General features: G+C 36.6%; 1 protein-coding gene across 3 annotated transcripts in view; it reads right to left on the minus strand.

Annotated features, from left to right (window-relative positions):
• rbms1b (RNA binding motif, single stranded interacting protein 1b) overlaps positions 1 to 17076 on the minus strand; it is an 81220-nt gene that overhangs the window by 55262 nt on the left and 8882 nt on the right. Inside the window, exon 1 of one of the 3 annotated variants that reach the window (XM_081367783.1) lies at positions 6703 to 7281. The exons of the other annotated variants lie outside the window; for them this stretch is intronic. Coding sequence (XP_081223909.1) covers positions 6703 to 6756 — 54 coding nt within the window. The 5' untranslated portion in view covers positions 6757 to 7281. Of the gene's footprint in view, positions 1 to 6702; positions 7282 to 17076 lie in introns of those variants that run through there. 3 annotated transcript variants of the gene reach the window in all.

Raw genomic sequence — 17076 nt, forward strand, 5'->3', positions numbered from 1 at the left:
GAAAACTTCATAATCAGAACCCAAATGTGAGGCGCATTGAAAATCTTTGGGAATTTCTGAACGGGCTGCGGATCTGTTGAGGTCAATGCTTTGCTGGCTTCATTCTCCGCACTATAAAAGAGCTCTTGTGTGGTAAAGACATCACTTCCGTCCTGTTTTGTATGGACACAGATGTTCTGTGCTGTGGAGGTCTTCCTGCTCAAGTGCCCTCGCAGTTCAACTGTGATTATCCCGCTCGCTCTTTTGTGGAAGTAACAAGGAGGAGGAAGCGTTGGGAATCTCTGGTATGCAGCAGTGACACAGTTGACTGGATGAGTTACAAGACTGGAGCGGAAAACTGTTCCCATTCTGCCTTTTACACAACTTCTCCAACATTAAACTAACAGAAAGTTCATTGTGAGAACACATTCCTTTTGTTTTACATGATAGTGCACATGATTTTATTTCACGTCACATGACCGAAAAACACCAATGAGGAACTTATCTAAAGGCTGTTTTTTTGTAGCCTAAACGTATTCCTGATGGTATAATTACCAGAAAAAGTCATTAATCTTCCACTTCTGTCTTGTCTGCAGTCTAGAGACCCATTTGAACACACTAAGTGTAACGCAATGCTATGTCATTGTTACGTTACATGTAATTTCTGTAGTAATAACTATAAAAACATACAATTAACCCTAAACCAAACCTAATCCTAACCCTATAGTAAGTACATGTAGTTAATTAATATCACTCAGTACTTAAATGTATAATTACACTGTAATACTGACACCTTAAAATAAATGGTTACACTTTATTTTAAGGTGTCTTTGTTACACTGTAATTATACATTTAAGCACTGAGTGATATTAAGTAACTATATGTACTTACTATAGGGTTAGGATTAGGATGAGGGTTTGGTTTAGGGTTAGTTACATGTAATTATGCATCATTTATAGTTATTACTATAGTAACTAGGCTACATGTAACATGTAAACACTAAAATAAAGTGTTACCAAATAAAGTGTAACCAAATTATGCAATAATATGTATTTGCATATGCAACAATCTTAGCATGAATTCTGAAGGTACCATTCTGATTCAAAATAAAGCCTATGTTCCTGTTTCTGTGTTATGAAAATGTAATAAAAAAAAGTTTATATGTAGAACACTGAAAGTTTCTGAAAACATGAACATGTACTGTAACATGACTTATTGGAGGAAAGTCATTCAAGAAACCAGCTTTAAAAATGATCTGCATTATGTTGTTAATATGCAAATGAAATTTCACCAGAGAATGGGGTTGACTTTAATTTGTGAGTAAAAGTTCAACTCTCATATAATAGCATACATTGTTTGTACTGGATATGAGGCGCAGATGTCAAATAAGATTTTGGGAATAGTGCTACGGGCTTATTTAGATGAATATTATTTCATGCTATGCTGTCACTGAGCACTTCTGTTTACTTCTATTAGTATTATCTCCACTTTGACTCACATTTAACGAAACAATTCACCCAAAAATGACCTTACCTCCGAGCCACTTGGGCCATGTATTATTTTCCTTCTTCCAAGATGAAAGTAGTCTATATGATTTATGCACTAGGCCTACATTTTGATAGCATTTTGCAAAAAATAGACTGAAATTTAAGTCAAGCACTCTCAAAACTCTCAAAACAGAGCAAAGTCATACGTATGAACTACTTTTATGGTGAAATTTGTCTTTTTTGGAGTGTTACAGTATAAAAAACACTGTACTTTTTCATGATTTTGGAAAACACAAATTCAGATGGACATCAGAATGAGTAAAATCATTTTGGGTGAACTGTCCCTTTAAAGGTGCAGTGAGCGATTCCTGGTAAACGCTGTTGATATTTGAAGTCACCAAAACAAACACGCCCCTACCCAAAAAGGATCACATCCCTATTCTGATGCCTCCACGCCCATATTCATATTCATATTCAACATTGGTGAAATCTGCCGATGTGCCTGATGTCATCAATGAGTAAAAGCAATTTGTGTTACTATGATAATTTAGGTCGAATGTCTAATTGATATTTAGCCCCTCTACTCCTTCCATGGCAAAGTCATCGCTTCCATCCAAAACAAGCAAACATGGTTTTCAAGAACAGGTCCCTAATATATTTCAAATGTGACAAGATTAAAGGGTTGTAGTGATCACTAAAAGGGGAACTAAAAGAAAAGCCATATATTAGGAGTGTTATCTCACTTGTCGGACACACGTTAGGAGGCGATGCTTGAAATGGGCGATGGAGGAGGTTTAGACGTTCCAGGCTTATAATAATAATAATGCAAATGAAAAAACAAGCGGAGATGACACATGGGTAAATTCAAGCAAAAGACAGCATATCTTAAGTTATATAAAGCAACCTCTGCGTCCGGTTTTAGGCCTTCCCGCTCTTTAGTGTTTCTCCGACATTAACCGGGTCTTGCCTGATCACAACCCTTCTTTTTAAAGTTATATTCCCCAGGCCTTTTCCTCTTTCGTATTTTCTATAGTCATTCTGCTAATGTCTGTCTTTTGCACTGAGCTTTCTCTCCTCCCCTATCATGAGTGGACACGCCCCTTACTGCTGATTGGCTCACTCTCTCTCCTCCCCTATCATGAGTGGACACGCCCCTTACTGCTGATTGGCTCACTCTCTCTCCTCCCCTCTCATGAGTGGACACGCCCCTTACTGCTGATTGGCTCCCTCTCTCTCCTCCCCTCTCATGAGTGGACACGCCCCTTACTGATTGGCTCACTCTCTCTTCTCCCCTATATGAGTGGACACACCCCTTACTGCTGATTGGCTCACTCTCTCTCCTCCCCTATCATGAGTGGACACACCCCTTACTGCTGATTGGCTCACTCTCTCTCCTCCCCTCTCATCTGTGGACACGCCCCTTACTGCTGATTGGCTCCCTCTCTCTCCTCCCCTCTCATGAGTGAACACGCCCCTTACTGCTGATTGGCTCACTCTCTCCCCTCTCCTATATGAGTGGACACGCCCCTTACTGCTGATTGGCTCACTCTCTCTCCTCCCCTATCATGAGTGGACACGCCCCTTACTGCTGATTGGCTCACTTTCTCTCCTCCCCTATATGAGTGGGCACGCCCCCTACTGCTGATTGGCTAACTCTCTCTCCTCCCCTCTCATGAGTTGAAACGCCCCTTACTGCTGATTGGCTCACTCTCTCTCCTCCCCTCTCATGAGTGGACACACCCCTTACTGCTGATTGGCTCACTCTCTCTCCTCCCCTATATGAGTGCACACGCCCCTTACTGCTGATTGGCTCACTCTCTCTCCTCCCATATCATGAGTGGACATGCCCCTTACTGCTGATTGGCTCACTCTCTCTCCTCCCCTATAAATGGACACACCCCTCACTGCTGATTGGCTCACTCTCTCTCCTCCCATATCATGAGTGGACACGCCCTCACTGCTGATTGGCTCACTCTCTCTCCTCCCCTATATGAGTGGACACGCCCCTTACTGCTGATTGGCTCACTCTCTCTCCTCCCCTCTCATGAGTGGACACACCTCTTACTACTGATTGGCTCACTCTCCTCCCCTATGATGAGTGGACACGCCCCTTACTGCTAAATGGCTACATGTGTGTTTTGGTGCTCGATCCGATTCACTTTTCAATGGCGTTTTTCAAAAATTGCTTATTGCACCTTTAATTCCCCCACAAAGGCAGAGACCGCAGTGAAAATCCCCAAGATTGGCAGGTGCTGAAAAGCACAGATCTGAGCTCCATGAAATCCAGTAGTGCCGAACAAAATATCATTTCATTAAAGGTCTACATAACAAAGACAGCATTTAGGGGTCAGGACAGAGTCAATGTCCTATTGAAATGGCCTGGAAACCCTTTGGCCGCTCTTTATGCCATTGTCCAATGCAGCTGCGTAAGACTGGATAAATAAGACAAGCTCGAGTTTAAAAAGAAGGCGGTGGATTATTAAAGGTCACCAAATCTGCCTTGATATGAATTCCTCCAACACTACCGATACTGAACATTTCAGGGCAATTAACGCTTCTCTTTCTATCAATGGCATGTTTTAACTTCTGAAATTAGGCAGCAAAGTCTCCTTGTGTTCAGGTGTTTTAGTCCAATTTAAATGCATGCTTTCACATATTTTCTGGCTTAAAGGCATAAGGAACAACAACCTGACACAATCAACGAGCAAACCAATCCTATGCATTTTAATGCCTAATTAAGTCACACCAAAGTTCATTCTCAAGTTTAAATGAAGTTCAAGTTTTAAAGCATATCTTACACAACAATACTAAAGTAAAAAGCACATCCGCTCACTCCATTTCTCCATTCAAGTCGTGCTTTTGGAGCTTAATGAAAATATAACAAGCTAAAGGAAGGATTCATTTGTTTGTGTCAGTGAAAAGAAAGGGGTGGTTAAAATACTATCCAATATGACATTACAGAATATTGCTTTTGCTTTGTTCCTGTACGGCTGATTCTGAGAAGGCACTGCCTCCCCGGCCTTGGGAAATAAAACACCCCTGGTTTCTACTTTAGATGAAAATAAACTCGTCATCCTGTAAAGCACAATGACTTTATGCTATTAGTCAAGTGTTCTGAGAGGATACACTGGAAAACAGCACAGTTAGTCACGTTGCCGGTCAAGCGGGAAGTCCTTGAAGCGTGCTAATCTCTTTAAATGCTCGCAGGATGAATAGTTTTAGCAGAATCACATTTTGACATCCTATTCATGCAAAAATAAAGTAGCTTTTATTTTCGAGTTAACAAACATACATCGGACAGCACAACAAACACGCACAGGATTTCAGGACAGACCTCAAAAACAAACCAAGACCGCTCATCTGATCTTTGCATTGGAGAAACAGGAAATGAGGCGCAAACAAGTGGACAAAGAACATCTTTGAGGGACGAGAAACCAGTGTTTCCCCTCGAAGGTCCTCCGGCCTGACTGAAACACACACATTCCCAGAGCGGAACGGGCTTTTCTTAGGAACTCAAAGCTTGTTTTGTATCTCGCATCTGTTTGACCATTCAGCTCTGCGGGGAGAGACTGGCTTCTTATCAGAGAACCGCAGACCTAGTCAGCCCATCATATCCGTGCTGGAAATACACTGACGACTTCCAGTAACCGGCCTCACCCTGCGAGAGATCCCGCTCGGCTGCTGAACGGGCCTATGAATATATGTATAATCCTCTTGAGCGCATACCAAGTCCTTCCTCTTTCAAGCCTCCTTCCTCTTCTATCAAGAGGTCAATCTCTTCTGCTGATAAATCAAATTTCATCATTAGGAGACGCAATAAAAGCATGCAATTCGCAACAAGGCTTCCGCAGATAATGCAAGTCCAAACAGCGACACTATCTGATCCCAACATGATGCGCTGATGTGACAAGGTCACCTAAACCAATCTACACCGACCGCAAAGAGTTACGCATCACATGAAACACATCTGACCCCAAAATCAGATTAAAAACAGTATTAAATTAAAGGCATTGTGATCTGATTTTCAGTTCATTAGCCAAAATTCTCATTACCGGTAATGCAGACATTTGACTTTTCCGTTTTTCTTCCCAATTCCCATTATTCTTTAATTGTGAGTAATGTGATATGTTAATGTTTTGATGCATTACAGTAAAAAATTATAATAATCATTTAAATTAGTTACAACATATAATTGCATAAAATATACATAAATATAAATGTTCTCTCTCTCTCTCTCTCTCTCTCTCTCTCTCTCTCTCTCTCTCTATATATATAGTTTTTGGTTTGGCATTAAAGTAATGAGAATTTGAGAGGGAACTGTCATGAAAATTTGTCATATTCTTTATGCAAAAGCCAGAAATCCAGCTGAAATATGACTTTAATTTGCAGGTTTCACCCAAAAAGACTTTAAAATCGGACTTCAAAGAACCTGTAACTATGTTTTTACCCATTTACAATGATGTGACGTCCTCACTTGGGCCAGAATTTGCAAAATATCATCCTCAACATCTGAGGGATTAATACATTTCCACCAAAATGTTTTGAAATGTGTCATTTTCTTTATGCACAATCTCCAAATAAGGCTGAAATATGACTTGGACGTGTTAAAGATAGGTGGTGCGTGTGAAATGCATGGGATGAGATTAGAGAAGGCTTTAACGAACAGTGTCAATATGAGAACACACAAGGTGCATTAATTCAGCACTGTGACTTTTGACCATTACAGGCCGGTAAACTAGATTAACCACTGAAACCAAACACACACACACACACACATCAGAGCAGGCAGGGCTGTGAATGTATATTCCCATCAGAGGAAAATGCAGTGACGTACATGAGACACGTAAAAACTTGTTCAAATAAGAGGCCTATTTTTAAACTCGTGGGACGGGTTTGATTGGGGGGGGGGGTAATTAAAATTGTGAATGAGTCGATGCAGTAACACAATAAAATTAAAAGCTAACACAACAAAAACACACCCATCAGAGGCGAGCATTTGATTGGAAGGGCACGAATGACAGCTATTGTTTATGGATTAGTTTCATGGAAGTGCTGCTTTTGGACACTATCAGTCTTTCATCCGTCGATCATCAAGTCCTGCCTGGATTAAAATGCATTTTGGTTATTGTTATTATTATTACTACAAGTGCAAAATGCACCGTAACAGTTTCCCCAAACACATATACACTCCAAAGCCACACTTTGGGCCACAATTAAAGTGAAATAAGAGGTTTACCTGTTTACGATTATACGACGTCCTCACTGTGTGTCCAGAATTTGCAAAAATCATCCTCAACAACCGAATATCCCCCTGACGGATGAATAAATGTCTACCAAATGCTTCTATCTCGTATGTTCTTGCCTATCCAGGAGGGTAAAGTTGTGTTTGTGGCTCTATAAACCATAGAGACCGAGCAGTGCTGTCATATAGTCTCACTTACAGACGTATCTTTAAGACCGAATCGTCGCATAGGGGGAGAAATATTAAGTCTTGCGGAAGGAGAGGCATATATCCCACGAACGCTCGGTGTAGTCGGCTTGCCCAGCCCGTCTGTTTCGCTCAGTTCATTGATCTGCGGTGACTTCTCCACAAAACTACACCTCCCACTATGGAAGAAACCACTGTGTTCTCTTTAAAGGGGGGAGATTAGCACACAAACGACGCTTACAAGCCTCACAAACAGCCTCTTCACTCGGATAACAATGCAGATTGCATGTTAAGTATGCATGCGTGCATTTACATGCATTATGTACAGTGCAGAACAACCCAGTTTCGGAGCGAGAGGATTTGACATTACATTCACCCCCCCTTTGCATGCTCTTGGTTTCCTTTGGCTCACATACTTCACATTCCTGAGTGAGGCCATCAGGTTTTGTGGTTTTACAATTTCATATGTGCTATATGGACTGATTTAACGTTGTGTTTAAACATGAGAAGCCAAAACTGAGTGTGTATGACATTAAAAATCAATGCCGATGAAATATAGATGGATATATATTCTAAAAAAAAGGGGGATTTTTTATGCTATTCTGTGTTTTCTGACTCCAGGAAGAGCTACAACATGTAAGCCGACTCTCCTCGATGGGTGTAGGAGGAGTAAATCCCGCGGGAAACATGTTCAGGTCACACTTAACCTTTCAAAAAAGTAGGAAGAAATCAGAAATTATATTATTTTACATAAAGAAAATGAAGAATACTTTTAGGACCATTAAGATATTTTTTTTTGCATTGCGACATTATTTACATGACAATTAAACACAGTTTTCCCTATCAATGTTTTTCTTTTTGTAATTGATTTCATTGAATGATTTTGCATATAATAAAAACTAAATAAATTATAAAAATAATTGCATTAAATTACGCTTAGGGAAAATAAAAAAAAGTAAATATATATATATATATATATATATATATATATATATATATATATATATATACATACATACATACATACATATACACATACTATATTAAATTATATATATACAAATTACATTTAATTGTATTGTATATTGAATTATTATTATTATTATTATTATTATTATTATTATTATTATTATTCTATTCTACCAGAAACAATACCAAACTTAATCCTATAATTATTCATCAGAAGAATCAAGAATTCTGTTTACAATATGGGCTTGGGAATGAAATAAACAATCCATATGAAAAAATAATAATATTGAATATGACTTTAACAATTATCCAAACCCACTGGTTCACATCTAATCTAAATCTGCCTCAAAAAAAAAAAAAAAAAATTAAGCCATGTCACTGATGACGTTAAAGTTCAAAATGCATAAAACACAAAACTGTCCTCAGCATTAAAATCTAAATCTGTTTCCAAGCAAGTCAATGATGTTTCTGTGCTGCTGATGTCAAGTCCTGATATCTAGCTGAATAAACTGGTTCAGGGATGACGTAGATTTGTAAAACGGAGAAACGAGTTCGCATTTTAGCACTTGCGGCTCCACCGACCCGAAGTCAACGGGTTTTTGGTTAAATGGCTGAAATGAGGTCTGTGGTAGTGTTGTCACGATACTAAAATTATTGTTTCGATACCGATACCAAGTCAAGTATTGCGATTTCGATACTTTTTCGATACTTTTCCTGAAAAGGGAGAAACACTCTCAAATATCATTGCTGTGCTTTATTTTAAAACCGGGACAACATTCTAATCATATAACACACTAATAGATGAACATATGAACAGCAGATATATTAAACATTTGAACAAAATATGAAATATAAAAATATAAAAAATAAATTAGAGCAATTACATTCAAGGTAATTTTTTTTATAAATTTAGCAGCATTATCTCATTTATCATAAGAAACATAAGAGCTTTATCTTGATTCTGAACTTTGAATAAAAATATGAACAGCGATTATATTAAACAATGTTTAATATTGGTAACATATGATAAGCCTCATTGGTGATATATTTGACATGTGGGGAGAGAGTTGTGGAATATAGCAGCAAAGACAACGTCGGCAGTGTTGACGGCAAAATAGGCTACAGAATAATTCGTTCTGTATTGAGAGCAGGGCCGGTTCTAGACATTTGGAGGCCCTAGGCAAAATTCATGTTGGAGGCCCCCCACCCCCAATAAAAAACACTTGAAACAAATATGATTCCTAACCTTTTTATTTATACAACATTTAATTTTAAATTTAGTATATTTTTACTTACACAGTACATAAGTTTGGACAAATTACTATTTTTAATGTTTTTGAAAGAAGTCTCTTATGCTCATCAAGCCTGGATTTATTTGATCAAAAATACAGAAAAATAATATAGTGAAATATTATTACAATTTAAAATAATGGTTTTCTATTTTACTATACTTTAAAATATATTTCTGCGATTCAAAGCTGAATTTAGTGTCAAGTGATCCTTTAGAAAACTTTATAATATTCTGATTTATTATCAAATGTTAGAAATGGTGCTTAATTTTTATTTTATAACATGTGATACTTTTTTCAGGATTTTTTGATTATTAAAAAGTTGTTTTAAAAAAGTTTTCACTATCACTTTTATATATTTAACACATCCTCGCTGAATATTCCTGTTTTTTTCTGTATTTTGATCAAATAAATGCAGGCTTGTAGAGCATAATAAGAAACTTCTTTCAAAAACATTAAAGATAGTAATGGGTCCAGACTTTTTACTGGTAGCTACTACATCAAAATTTATCTAAGGTAATCTCTTTTTTGTTTAATGAAGATGTTATTGTTCTTGTTGTTATTTTTAGCTGTTTTATTCAGTTTATTCACAGTTCCAGAATCCCACTTCAGTAGATGAACATGAACCTGCTTTTATAATTGTTTTAGCTGCGTTATGGGCAGTATTTTTCCCTCCCATTTAATCAATATCTGCAGATATTGTCATATTATTAATATCAGTAATATGGTATTATGTATTGCATTGCTACCTTAAATATGCTATACACAAATCAAGTGGAAGAGAAAGATACGATCGCTACTGAGCAGGAAAAAAATTCTAATCTAATATTCGTATAGGCTATGATGTCAGGGTATTATCTAATCATCAGCATCAGAATATAGAAGATAGACCCATAGATATGAGATCCTTTATTTGAAACATTTAAAAATGTTGCAGTGTGTTGGTTTTTTAACTTTGAATACAAACGTCTTGTCTTTTACTTTTGTAGCTTTTTACTAGTCAGCTCCCAACGCGATGTTATTCGTTGTACGCGCAAATTCAAAGCGTCGCGTCTGGGCACGTTAGACGCTCGCGCTCTTTTAAACTCGTAGACTAGACAAACAAAGCGGTGAATGATTTTTCCAGAAATACGCTGATCTACAGTAGCCCACACGTTTATATTTAAAATACATTGCAATCACTCCAAAATCGATGACCTGCATTTCGAGCTGTGCTTCTTTGCGTGCCTATTTAGGCTTTTGCTTCGCACTCGCTGCACCTGATGGATGCGTTCGTTGACCGCCTCTGACGTCCCCTCGGACTTAACTGGCTGGCGCCTCTATATATACAGTCATGGGCTGGCGTTAATGTGACGTAATGTAACAGTCTATGGTTAAGATAAACATCGTCACTATTTTTAGTTAATTAATACATTTTGAAATAAATTGTAGATAGGACATTTGTACATTTTTTTTTTTTTTTTGTCCCTCTGTCTGGGCCCCATCCCGCCAATCGGGCCCTAGGCACGTGCCTAGTTTGCCTTTGCGTTAATCCGGCTCTGATTGAGAGGTGCAATATTTGAAAATCGATCATATTTTTTTTAATTACATTTATTGTTTTTATGTCAAAACTTTCAACCATCAAAATGTCATTTATTAATATGTATTCGTGTCAAAATGACATAGAAACATATTTTCCTATTCTATTTTGCCTGGGAATTAACGCTTCCAACATGCTTGCGTGACGCGTGAAAAATAGGCGTCGGTTATATTTATAGCATGCACTCGTTTTCCGCGCGTCTCGAGCTGCGCCCAGACACGTACGTCACGCAGGCAGTTAACATGGGAGCCGAAATAAAAACGGGCACGACACGCAGCCAGTGTGTCGCCGGCCTTACAAATCTGGAACGCGGTCATTCTTAGAAGTATGGATACTAATAAATTAAGGAATCGTGACGTTTTTAATTTCCGATTTACTTTTGAAGTATCAGTGCACCGTGCAACAGAGCAAGGTAGGCAACGTACTTCCATATGTCACTCCTCGCATCATCTTTTTCAACGAGTCGTGGAGACGTGGACCACTTGTGCTCGCACATGCAGTCATCTCGCTGTAGTGTTTTGTCACATGACACTGACAGCGGCAGGTTCTTTGCTCCGTGCATCAGGAAAAAAACACAGACGTCCATAGGGAGGCGTTTTATTTATTTATTTATTTTTAAGTATCGATACTGATAAATTTAGGTATCGTGACGTTTTTAATTTCCGAGTATCGCGATACTTTTGAAGTATCGGTACACCGTGCAACACTAGTCTGTGGTGAAACATATATTTAAAAAAAAATGTATGACAGCAACAGCAAAATATGCAAGTGTTGGGTCGAAAACAAAAACAAACAAACAAACATTTGTCCAGAAAACAAGTGTTCAATTGACATGTGGAAATAAAATCTAAATATCAGTAATAATATGCCAACATCTAGGCTATCTAATATGAAATGTTTTTAAAATAATCATATTAAATCAACATGTTAGCTGTATGATATCCAGTAAAATGAATTTGAAAAGTTTAAAACATACTAGAAATGTTTCGTTCACAGAATTATATGGCAAGATTTACTAAATTCATATTTGTGTAACTAAAAGGTGAGTTTTTGTTGATTACAGAACAATAATTTAATATATGCTTGGCCATGGCATAATTTAATTGTTTTAATAAAGTTTAATAAAGTTTTTTTACTGAAAAAATAGTCTACTGTTGCATTATTAAAAGTGAAATAAACAAAAACAAATGTATTATTGAAGAAATAATGCTGCTGTATATTTATATAAAAAATAAACAATAATCATTTATTATATAAATAATAATAGTAATAATATTTATTATAAAAAAAATATTATAAGCATTGTCCATTTTGTTTAATACATTGTGTGTCTTATTTAAAAGCACAATAAAATAATTTTGACATGAAGTGAGTTGATCGGGAGAGAGAAATGATCAATTAAATAAATATCTCTATAGAAAGTAAACTGAAAGATAACTAAAAAAATAAAAATAATTTAGGTATCGAATCAACGCTTAGAAAAGTTGCTTTTTAAGTTTTGAAAGGGTCAGAAATGGCCCTGGCAGAATACTTAATATAAACCTGTTTTAAAATAACAGAATTAAAAATTAAATGCTCGCTCTGGATTCAGATTCAGATTCAGATTGATTGATTTCAATGCTATTTTCATGGCAAAAATGTAATTACAAAAATGCAAATATCATATAAATACAATAAAAACCAAACAAGCAAAAACAGCAAGTAATATTATAGAAGATTTTTTAAATTAACATATGATAAAAAAATCCAAAACCTTTTCAAGCATAATCTTACTAAATAAGTCCTTAAGTGAGGTAACTTCATAAAAGAGCATTCTACTTGTATTAAGTCCAGGACAATCTAATAAAATATGTTGAACAGAGAGGGGAATCTTACAAAACATGCATATAGTTGGGTCTTCACCTTTACCTATACAACATCTGGTGTAGACTTGATCAAGTCTAGTTTTAAGAGTGATAAAAAAAGTCTGTTTGTAATTTCATGTGTGACCCTGGATCACGTCACCAGTCTCGAGTCGCACGAGTATATTTGTGGCAATAGCCAACAATACATTGTATGGGTCAAAATTATCGATTTTTCTTTTATGCCAAAAATCATTAGGATATTAAGATCATGTTCCATGAAGATATTTAGTAAATTTCCTACCGTAAATATATAAAACATTTAGTTAAACGTGAGTGAATGCAGCACAATCGCCAACATAAATGAACAACTTTAAAGGAGATTTCCTCAGTGTTTAGATTTTTTTGCACCCTCAAATTCCAGATTTTCAATAGTTGTATCTCAACCAAATATTGTCCTATCATAACAAACCATACGTCAATGGAAATCTTATTTATTCATCTTACAGATTATGCATACATCCAAATTTGACCCATGTGACTGGTTTTGTGGTCCAGGGTCACATAGCTAATTATTCTTGCACATATTCCACGCTTCTTGCCACTTATTTAATATGTATCGATTAATAATCGGTCTGATATCTGAATATCTAATTTAACATTCATTACATTTGACATTTACATTCATGCATTTGGCAGACGCTTTTAACCAAAGCGACTTACATTGCATTTCAAGGTCCACATTTACATAATTATCACTTCATTAACTTCCTGATTAAGCCGCTCGCTCTGGACATTCATAAACCAACTTCCTGAGGTGCATCATGGGACGCTTTTAAACACAAGTGAAGGAGGAACGTGTGTGAAGAGTAGTATAGCTTCACTATATCTGCTGCAAGTGCAATTGGTCAATTTATACACAAACAGAAAAAAAAATTGTTTTAACTCCTTCAAATACAGAGTCGTGTCTTTGTGCGTCTCTCTGAATGTAAAGCACATCTTCACACCTAAACACTGCATTTCCTGTTGTCTTCTTAAATAACTTCCCCTGAGCTCATCAGTTTTCGATTTCAGTCTGCCGTTTTGAATTTAAATGTGATCTTAGAAGCACCGAAAACACCTTGTGGTATCAATAATCCCCAGCTACGCCTGATCGTGCTTCGACAGCAGTTTATGTCGGATAGTTAGAATGTAAAATAGGTCATTTACAATCCCACAGAGAGCACGAGATCTTTGCCCTGGGATCCGATCCTTTTCCTTTTTGTGAAAAAAATAAAATAAAATGTGACTAGAAAACATCTGCTATTCAGGACAGAGCAAACATGAGCAGGTCAATACAAGCCACGGATTACAATCTTTCATCAAAGCATGCAGCTTCAGAAATTTATTATAAAAAAATAATAAATAAAAAACATTTGCACAGAAAGAGACAAAAATGCCCCAGAAAAATATGACGCAAAAAAGGTCACTGTATTCATATTTGACTATTCAACAGTTTGTGGTTGGTAAGATTTAATAATTATGTTCCAAGTAAATTATTTTTAGCTTTCTATTCATTAAGGAATCCTGAAAGAAAATGTATCAGTTCCCACAAAAAATATAAAGCAGCAACATTGATAATAAAAATGTTTAAAAAAAAATTCAAATCATCATTTCTGACCCTGGACTACAAAACCAGTCACATGGGTCAAATTTTTTTAATTGAGATGTATACATCATATGAAAGCTGAATAAATAAGCTTTCCATTGATGTATGGTTTGTTATGATAGGACAATATTTGGTCGAGATACAACCACTGAAAATCTGGAATCTGAGGGTGCAAAAAAATCGAAACATTGAGAAAATCTCCTTTAAAGTTGTTCATTTATGTTGGCGATTGTGCTGCATTCACTCACAAAAATAAATGTTTTATATATTTACGGTAGGAAATTTACAAAATATCTTCATGGAACATGATCTTTACTTAATATCCTAATGATTTTTGGCATAAAAGAAAAATCGATAATTTTGACCCATACAATCTATTGTTGGCTATTGCCACAGATATACCCGTGCGACTCGAGACTGGTGACGTGATCCAGGGTCACATATTAGAATGATTTCTGAAGGATCATGTGACACTGAAAAAGTCAGCTTTGACCACAGGAATAAATTACATTTTAAAATATATTCACATAGAAAAGAGTTATTTTAAAAGGTAATAATATTTCACAGTATTGCTGATTTTACTGTATTTTTGATCAAATATAATTGCAGCTTTCAAATGCAAGAGAGTTTTCTCTCAAAAGTGTACGTAATAATGTTCAATTCTAGGCCAAACTTGTGATTAGTTTAATGTCTCTGCAGACATTTCAGCAGCTGTTAGATATTTGCATTCACTGTCTCAGAGGTGAATATTCAATATTCAGCTAATATGTGGTTTTCACACACACACTCACACTCACACACACACATACACACACACACACTGCATCAAAGGCTGTATAATCAAATAATCAAGCATATAGGGACATGCAATTGTTTACAACATAAAGCATTCTGCTAAAATTTCCATGCATTTGGATGTTTTCAAAACAGTCAAAGTGATACGGACATGTCTAAATTGTGACGTAGGGGTGGAATAATGTGGTTTACTGCACTCAAAAGGACACTCTGGGTCATGACAGTGACCTGTGGCACCATTCCCTCTGCTGTGTACGTGTTTGTATGAGTAATGCCAGCATGTTACGGGCAAATGAGGAGACGGAAAGGGCTGATTCAGCAAAAACAAAGGGTCAGAGTGCAAAATTAAACGAAAGGACAAAGGGAGAGTGAGGAAAGGGGTGCTCGTACTAGATTTTAAACATGCAAAAATACCTTGAGTGCAAAAAAAAAAAAGTGTTGAAAAACTTGTGTATGCAGTGCATGTTAAAAATCATTATTTTTTGTAATAAATAATAAAAAGCTAATTTTTAAATAGAGATTGATACTGTAAGCTTAACCTTTCATTTTTATCACTGTAAAGGCCCATTCACACCAAGGCTGATAACGATAAAGATATAGTTCATTGTAAAAATCATTCTAAATGTAAAAGAACAGCAGATTCAGCAGATTATTAAAGTGAAAGTCCTCAAAACAGTTACAGACAAGTAAACAGTCAGCAACAAAGAAACTAATTGCAAACAAAACCGACAAAAAAGGAAAAAAATACTAATTAAATAAACATTGCTTTAGGTTTTTCAGGAATGTGGTATTCAGAGAAAAAGATATGGAAAACAGCAGTGTTATTTTACATCTGATTAGACTAATACTTATTTAAAACTATACAAAAGTTATTCATTCAAGAGCAGTGAGTGATTTTATCTTTGTCTTTTCTTGTTTGACTAACACGGATCTGCACGGATGCAATATACTGTTACACACACGTTTCAAACATGCTTTCTCAAATGTTTATATTGACTCGAGACATAACAGACTGTTTACGTGTGTGTGGGTTATTTGACGGTTCAGGCGCGTCTCTAAACGCCCTCGGTATACTTTGCTTATGAGCGTTTCGCCCTGTCTCGGAGCGTTTCGAGGGAACAGCGTCTCTTTTGCGGCTTAATCCGCTTTTAAAGGGATATTTCACCACTGAAACAGAAAATGTGTATTTAAGTTGGGTCATTTATGTAGTAGAAATGTGAAATTATTTTAGAAGTTGGTGCCTTCTAGACTGAGAAAAGACAGAAAATTAATTTTTGGCTCATGTGGATGAAAGACAACAACTCCCAGAATGCACTTGCTTCGCTGCCCTACGAGGACACTCCAAAGCCACGCCTACCGGTTACAGAGGGCAGTATCGGAAGAAATGATACAGCTAGGCTACTAGTCGACTCGAAACTGAAAAGACGGCGTTTTATCGTGAGATCCCCCTATGGGCGGGTTGAAGACATGCGGAACGAGCTCCTCCTACTGGCTGGAGTCTCTCGCCTCAGGACAAAAAAGCCTCTGATGACGATAAATGACGACTTTTGTGTCATCTGAGGTTTTATTCCAGACACACAATACAGAAATCTCTCGTCTCAGGGGGACATGAGGGAGGGAAGCACGGTTACCCGAAAATACTACCAGGTTTCTACTGATACAAAGCAGTTAAGTAAGGGCTTAGGGAGGAACGAAAGTGCGTAAACGAAAGTTTACCTCGATTATCTTGTTCTCATAATCGCTGGAAGCCAAAATCGAAATACGATTGATTGCAAAGCCCTAAAACAAAGTGAGCGATACATACCAAGGGCTGAAATAAAAGGTCTTGATTGGAGGTCGACCGATAACCGATTAATCAACCAAAAGATTTTAAAATGGATACTAAATGAAAACAAACATAAATAAAATGGTTCTGAACTTTATTACAAAAAAATTAAAAATTACTGAACCATGAAATTGTACTGTACCTTCTAAAATATAAATATTACTATATTCATTACACCTTGATCATTCAATGTTAGTTCATATAGTGCATGACAAATGTTGAGATCCAACTTTCAA

This window comes from Scardinius erythrophthalmus (genome assembly GCF_964197995.2).
Source record: "Scardinius erythrophthalmus genome assembly, chromosome: 6".
NCBI lineage: Eukaryota > Metazoa > Chordata > Actinopteri > Cypriniformes > Leuciscidae > Scardinius > Scardinius erythrophthalmus.